Source organism: Nyctereutes procyonoides, unplaced genomic scaffold (assembly GCF_905146905.1).
Source record: "Nyctereutes procyonoides isolate TBG_1078 unplaced genomic scaffold, NYPRO_anot_genome, whole genome shotgun sequence".
In the NCBI taxonomy this organism is placed as follows: domain Eukaryota; kingdom Metazoa; phylum Chordata; class Mammalia; order Carnivora; family Canidae; genus Nyctereutes; species Nyctereutes procyonoides.
Genome location: NW_026575134.1, coordinates 37437453 through 37445607, shown reverse-complemented (window position 1 = coordinate 37445607; position 8155 = coordinate 37437453). Strand labels below are relative to the sequence as shown.

General features: G+C 40.0%; 1 protein-coding gene across 3 annotated transcripts in view; it reads right to left on the bottom strand.

Annotated features, from left to right (window-relative positions):
* Positions 1-1786: 1786 nt before the first annotated feature.
* The window catches only part of LOC129494136 (glycine N-phenylacetyltransferase-like), a 75158-nt gene continuing 68789 nt past the window's right edge, over positions 1787-8155 (bottom strand). For 2 of the 3 annotated variants that reach the window (XM_055300875.1, XM_055300874.1), the window contains exons 4-6: positions 6662-6788; positions 5652-5823; positions 1787-3814 (exon numbers count right to left, since the gene is read on the bottom strand). In XM_055300875.1, the coding sequence (XP_055156850.1) occupies positions 3412-3814; positions 5652-5823; positions 6662-6788 (702 nt within the window). In that variant the 3' untranslated portion in view covers positions 1787-3411. The remainder of the gene's footprint in view (positions 3815-5651; positions 5824-6661; positions 6789-8155) is intronic. The other variant, XM_055300876.1, reaches the window with a different exon arrangement.

The window sequence follows — 8155 nt, the reverse complement described above, 5'->3', positions numbered from 1 at the left end:
CAAACAATCCAATCATGAAATGGGCAAAAGAAAAGATGTGGCATATGTATACAGTGGAATATTAGCCATTAGAAATGCAAATATCCACCATTTGCTTCAACATGGTTGGAACTAGAGGGTATTATGCTGAGTGAAGTAAGTCAATCACAGAAGGACAATATCATATGGTTACACTCATACGGAGAATATAAAAAACAGTGAAAGGGAATATAGGGGAAAGGAGAGAAAATGAGTGGGAAATATCAGTGAGGGTGACAGAGTATGAGAGACACCTAACTCTGGGAAATGAACAGGTGGTAGTGGAAGGGGAGGTGGGTGGGGGGACACGGTGACTGGATGACGGGCACTGATAGGGGGACTTGACGGGATGAGCACTTGGTGTTATGCTATATGTTGGCAAATTGAACTCCAATCAAAAAATATATACAAAAAGAGAAAACCCTAAAGATTTCACCATAAAATAAACCTACTAAAACTAATAAACAGTTGCATACAAAGCAGTATACAAAAATGAATTGCATTTCTATACTCTAACAATTAATTATCAGAAAAAGAAATTAAGAAAGTCCCTTTTATAATAGCAACAAAAAGAATAAAATGCTTCGGAATAGTTTTAAACAAGGAGGTCAAAGATCTGTACACTAAAAACTATAAAATATTAATGTAAGAAATTTAAGTGGATGCACAGAAATTTATCCATGGACTGGAAAAATTAATGTCGTGCAGATGCCCATTCTACCAAAAGCAATCCCTATCAAGGCAATCCTTATCGAAATTCCAATAGAAATAGAAAAAACAATCCTAAAATTTGTATGGAACCACAGAAGAACCCCAATAGCCAAAAGGATGGTGAGAAAGAAAAACAAAGCAGGAGGTATTGTCCCTCCTGACTTCTAATTATGTTAGAAAACTATAATAATCAAGACAATATAATATTGGCATAAAATCAGACATGTAGATTACTGGAACAGAGTAGAGAACCCGGAAATAAACCCATGTATATATGGTCACGTAATTTCCAACAAAAGTGCCACAAATATATAATAGTGAAAAGACAGTTTTTTCAATATACGATGTTGAGAAAACTGTCTATCCACATGCAAAAGAACAAAATTGGACCGCTATCTTATACTATACACAAAAATCAACTCAAAATTAAAGACAAGCACATAAGACCTGAGGCCATAAAACCCCTAGAAGACTTAGGAGAAACATTCCTTGATATTGATGTTTGTAACATTTTTTTTTTTTGGATTTGACACCAAAAGCGAACACAATAAAAACAAAAATGAACAAGTGGGACTATATCAAACCAAAAAGTTTCTGCGCAGCAAAGGAAGTAAACCATCAATAAAATAAAAAATGCATGACATGAAATGTGAGAAAATATTTGCAATTAATATATCTAATAAGAGATTAATATCCAAAATATATAAGGAACTCATGGCTCAAGAGCAAAACAAAATAAAACCCCATGTAATCCAACCAAAACATGAGCAGAGGACCTGAAAAGACATTTTTCTGAAGAAAACACACAAATGGCCAACAGGCATGTGAAAAGATGCTCATCACTAATCATCAGGATAGGCACATCAAAACCCCAGTATTGGGATCCCTGGGTGGCGCAGCGGTTTGGCGCCTGCCTTTGGCCCAGGGCGCGATCTTGGAGATCCGGGATTGAATCCCACGTCGGGCTCCCGGTGCATGGAGCCTGCTTCTTCCTCTGCCTGTGTCTCTGCCTCTCTCTCTCTCTCTCTCTCTCTCTGTGACTATCATAAATAAAAAAAAAAAAAACAGTATTACCTTACATCTGTCAGCATCTGTGTTACCAAAACGACAAGAGCTAACCAGGTTAGCAAAGATGTGGAGAAAAGGGAACCCCTGTGCACTGTTGGTGGGAATGTTAATCATTACAGCCACTATGGAAAACAGTGTGAAGTTCTTTGAGAAATTAAAATGGACTTCTGTATTATTCAGGAGTCCGACTTCTGGGTATGTATATTCAAAGGAAATGAAATCACTATCTAGGAGAGATTTCTGCATTCCTATGTTCACTGCATTTTTCACAACAGCCAAGTCATGGAAACAAGGTAAGTGTCTATTGATAGATGAATGGATCAAGATGATGTGATACACACACACACACACACACACACACAGACATACACACACAATGGAATATTATTCAACCACAAAATAACAAGGAAATCTTGTCATTTGTGATAGTGTAAATGAATCTGGAGGGTGTTATGCTAGTGAAATGAGCCAGACAAAGACACATACTACATGGTATCACCTATATGTGGAATCGTAAAAAAAAAAAAAAAAAAGGCTAACTCATAGAAACAGTCAAATGGTAGTTGCCAGGGGCTGGGACGTAGAGGGCATAGGGAAAGGCTGGTAAAAGGGTTCAAGGGTTCAAACTTTCAGTCTTTTTTTTTTTTTAAAAAAGCAACTCTTATTTTATTTAAAGATCTTATTTATTCATGAGAGACACAGAGAGAGGGAGAGAGAGAGGCAGAGACACAGGCAGAGGGAGAAGCAGGCTCCATGCCGGGAGCCTGACGTGGGACTCGATCCTGGAACTCCAGGATCACGCTCTGGGCTGAAGGCAGGCGCTAAACTGCTCAGCCACCCAGGGATCCCCAAACTTTCAGTCTTAAGATGAGTTAAGTCCTAAGGACCTCATGTATAGCATGGTGATTGTCACTGGTAATTCTGTAAATTCTGTAATGCGTCGCTGATATTTGCTGAGAGATTAGATCTTAAGTGTTCTCATCCCCCCCTCCCACACATACACACAAAAGTAAGTATATGAAATAATTAATGAAAGTATTAATCACCTTGGTTGTGGGAGGCCCTCACAGTACATAAGTGTGTGTGTATATGATATATATATATAACTACGTTCTATACTTTAGATATATTACAATCTTATTTGTCAATTATACCTCAGTGAAGCTGGTTGGGGGTGGGGGCAGGGAAGAGGGAAGGTAAAGGAAAGAGAGAGGAAAATTATACTACCCTGAAGATAATGCCATGTCTTGGCAAAGTGGCCAAGTATGCTCATTAGCAATACTCCACTTGCAGGATGGGAGTCCAGGAGAAGCACTGGGGCAGCATGCAGCTGAATAAAGCATGTCACTGAGATCCAGCAGTGTAGGAAACTGAACAAGACCAGGGTCCATTGCAGGAAGGGCTGGCCATGCCAGGTCTGCTGGACCTGAAGGGGAGTCCCTGAGTGGTTTGAGAGTTGGGACTGTGGTGGTTCTGTGGACCATTCTCACTTCCTCCTGGAGTCCAGACAGCACACACGGCTTGACTGCTGTTTACAATTTATTCTTCCTCTCTGCCCACCTGTCCAGTCTTCCACATCAGGCCACCCAACACTGTCTTGTGTTCAGGGCTGCCTCACAGAGGCACGCAGTGCCACTGGTTCCAGTCACAGGGCACGCGGATATGACCCAGGCTGTGACTCATTTTCTGTATGTGTTTGTTGCTTGTAAATGTATGGTAATAGGTAGGATAGTCAAGTTTGTCCAGAGCACGGATGTGAATATCCATGAGATAGGAGACGAGACCCCTGGCCCGGTGCTCAGGCACAGTACCCCCCATCCGTATCTCGCCTGTCTGGTCCATCAGGCTCCAGGACACAAGGGTCCCCTCGGGCCCCAGCAGGCAGAAGGTGGGGAAGGTTTGGATGCAGCGTTCGATGAATCTCTGGCTCCTCTCATTGCCCCCGAAATACCAGAATTTATTCACCAAGGCAGCGTGGGTAACATCCAGGGAGGAGAGTTTAAACATCTCTTGGTTGCTGTGGAGAACAAGGGAAAAGAACACCCCATTATATCATCCATACTGTGGAGTATTATATTTGTTTTTCCCCAGATTGTCTTCAGACAATGCAAATTGGAGCACATGTAAAGGCATAGATTCTGTAGCCAGACTGCCTGAATTCATAATCTTTTTATAAAATGGAGACAGACATTACCACAGTGGTGATATTAGTAGCACCTCTATTAAATAATATGAGCTATCACATGATAAATATCTATGATTTGTGCCACACAAAAAAATAAGAATTACAGAGGCACCTGGGTAGCTCAATGGTTAAGCATCTGCCTTTGGCTCAGGTCGTGATCCTGGGGGCCTGGGATCCAGTCCCACATCCGGCTCTCCGAAGGGAGCCTGCTTCTCCCTCTGCCTATGTCTCTGCTGTTCTCTCTGTGTCTCTCATGAATAAAGAAATAAAATATTTAAAAAATAAGAACTACACAAAAATTAAGCATTATTCTTCTCAACATCGCTGTGACTATCCACTTTAGATGGGAGAATTGATAACATCCGTGTTTTACACATAAGAATAGGAAAGCAGAAAAACAAGTGCCTCAAAGTATATGCTAGCAAGGTGTCACGCCAGAGCTTGGAATCCTGGAATCTTTGTATATTGGTGTCAGAGGGTCCTTGACCATTGTGGGAAAGCCAAAATCCAGGGAGAGGTAGTGATGTGAAGTGTAGGCAGGCCCTGGGTTACAGAACGCTGAAGTCTGAAGGCCACTGAGGTGGTGTACAAGGAGGTGTCCTGGAAAGAGCCCACAATGTGGAAGCAGGAGGTGGAGCAGTGAGCCCCGGTGACGCCCTTAGCCATCCATGTGACCCGAACGAGCTGTTTCATCCACTGAACCTATTTTCTGTCAGGAAAGTGAGAGTCCCTTGTCTATCTCATGGGATGAACAAGAGAATCAAATGAGATCATAGATTTGGAGGGTCCATCAGGCACAAGGTGCAATACAGTGTGAATAAAGCCTGTCCAGGCATATTAACACAGAGAGAGCCATAGGATCAGACATCTCCAGATCAAATCCCCGTATCAGTTTTAATTCTATTCAGGCATTGGTGGAGGGACATATATAACATGTTGAAGTTCTCTTTATTGGAGAACTTTTGCTCTGAGACGTAAACTCGTCGCGTATTTTTGAAGCATCTACTTTGTGTTCTGTTCTGGCTACTGAAGACTTATTGATGAACAACATAGTGTCCCCTGCTCTTGTGGAGTTTTAAATGTCACAGGGGAGGATCCAACAACAAACGGGCCTATAAATACACAGATAATTTTAGATGGTGATAAGTTCACTGAGGAAAATAAAAATTTGGTTTTGCAATGAAGAATTATGGGAAGGGATGTTTTAGGCTCTCTGAGGAGAACTCTCTAAGGAAATGACATTTGAGAGAATGAATGGCAAAAAAAAAAGAAGCAGATATGTAAAGATCAGGGGAAAGGACATTTTAGGGAAAAAAAAAACAAAAAACAAATGCAGTGGTCCAAAGGCATGTGTGAGTGAGTGTATGAGAGAAAGGCACAGAAAAAAGGACAGAGTGGGTGGTGGGAGTAAGCAAGAGGGACAAGATGGAGTCCAAGACATGGTGGATTGTGGATCCTAGGGGGCCCTGAATGTCTGTAATGGTCATGTTAGCTGAGAAACACTGATGGCTTTTAGGTGGATGAATTGACATAATCCATGTGACAGACCAAAAGGATCACTCTGGAATTGGATTGTTGGAGGGCATAAGTGAACACAGGGAGAGAAGTTGGGAGGCCACTTCCATACAGAAAGGTGAGAGTAATGCAGAACATCTTTTTTTAAACTCACATGGTCTTGGCTCTGCCAGATTCAAGAGGTAAGTTCTTTGCCTCCAGCAAAGAAGGGAGCAGTTTACTTGCTCTCTCGGGCATTGTATACACAATGCCTTGTTGTTGGTTGACCTTGACCAGGTTAGCAGCTGCAAGGTTCTGTATCACTTCGTTCAGGCTGGACTGGGTACCTAGAGCAGAGTAAGGTAAGGTGAGAAGCAATTGCCCATGTAGATGCTACAGAAGCTTCTTGGTCGAAGTATGCAGAATTTAAAGTCAGGCAGTGTTGCTTCTGGTGTTGCCATTAACCATGTGACCATGCCCAAGTCACTCCCTTATGCAAGCAGATAATACTAAAAATCCTGACTATATCACTATGAGATCAATGGAGACATGTTATTTTCAAAATAGAAGTTAACCTTGAGTGTTCACATACTTCATGCCCAGGTATTGGTCTAATACCACATTTAATTCTTCCACTGACTCTATGTTCTAGGTACTTCTACTACCCTCATTTTTTTACATACGAAGAAACTAAATAATAAGTTACATCACTTGCTCAAATCACAAAGCAAGTAACAGGCAGAGCAAGGATGACACCCTAGAGAATCTGACTGTGGAGGGCATGCTCGCAACCACTGTAGTAGTTCTTGTGACCTGGAGGTGCTCTCTGGCACAGGGAACTGTCATTCTTATTCCAGAAATTCAAGGCCAGCGGGGGAGCTCTGCTCTCACACCTGATCACCCTCAGGGACCCTGTATATGTCTGTAGAGTCTATCATGAATCCTCAGCTAACAAGAAATTCCATTACTCACAGTTCCTTGTATCAAGCCCGTAGTTTGGAATGTTTGAATTCTAGTCCACTGAAGAGGTGGCAGCAGCTGGTGTAAAGAATGAACACCTAGCTAAGTGGGGTTTGGTAGAGGAAGGAAAGTCTGTGGGGGAATGTTCTCAGGATGAAAAGTGACCCTGCAGGGTAGCTGTGAACAGTCACAGAAGCCAGCACACATCCCACATCCCTTACTTACTTTGGATCTGCAAATGTTGTTTCCAGTTGATGACACTTGATGCACCAAGGAATTCTTGACAGTTTTGGGGATTCTTAGAATAGATTTGGTAGGTATTGGTATAGTGATCAAAATCATCTGCCATTTCCTATTTGGTTAGGTAATGTGGAGTAAATAAAATTGATCATACCCAGTGATTAGAATACTTGGCTTTAGTATTTCATTATACTGTGCTATCTTATAAACTTGTAAACACTGCTATTTTTCTTGATGTACTATCATTATTCCTGAATCCTTACATCATGAGAGCAAGTCAGGGATTTAGTTGATTACTCAATTTATGGTTAAGGAAAATTTGCTGAACTAACTATGTTGTGTTACAATTTCAAATCAACCAAATATGCACTGGTTTAGAAAGCATCCTTCTGTAATTTTATAATTCTCAGGAGAAAGAATGTATTACTATCAAAGGCAAGCTTCCACTGAAAGGGTAAATCTTACTCTATTTAAAAGAGTCTCAAAAAAAGAGTCTCAGGACAAATGGATTATAAACATAACAATGTTGAAATTGACACAGGTAACCTTGTGTCAATTTTTACTTATATGTGATATAGCTACACAAAACAAAGACACACAATGTCTTTATTTTTCTTTTTTTAATTTAAAAAGTTTTAATTTAAGTATAATTAATATACAGTGTTATATTAGTTTCAGGTGTACAATATAATGATTCAACAATTGTATACATTAATCAGTGCTCATCGCATTAAATGTACTCTTAACCCTCTTCACCTATTGCACCCATCTTCCCATCCCCTTCCCGTCTGGCAACCACCAGGATTTTCTTTTTTCTGTATTTAAGAATCTGTTTTTTTGTCTCTTTTTTGTTTGTTTTGTTTCTTAAATCCCACATGAATGAAATTGTATGGTATTTGTCTTTCTCTGACTGATTTATTTCATTTAACATTATACCCTCTAAGTCCGTCCATGTTGTTGCAAATAACAAGATTTCATTCTTTTTATGACTAATATTCCATTATATGTATAATACATTTTTTCTATATAAAGCTATATTTATAGATATATAAAACATGTTCTTTATCCATTCATGTATCGATGGATACATGGATTGCTTCCATATCTTTCTCATTGTAATAATCCCGCAATAAACACAGGGGGGCACATATCTTTTCAAATTAGTATTTTCACTCTCTTTGGGTAAATACCCAATCGTGGAATTATTGGATCATATGGTAATTTAATTTTTAATTTTTTGAGGAACCTGATATCTCATTGGGGTATAAATTTGCGTTTTCCTGATGAGTAGTGATATTGAGTATCTTTTCATCAGTCTGTTGCCCATCTCAATGTCTTCTTTGGATAAATGTCTATTCAGTCCTCTACCTATTTTTTGTTTGGGTTATTTGGTTTTTTGGTGTTGAGTTGTGTAAGTTCTTTATATATTTTGGATATTAACCCCTTATTGGACATGTGATGTCCTAAAAATCCCCTAGG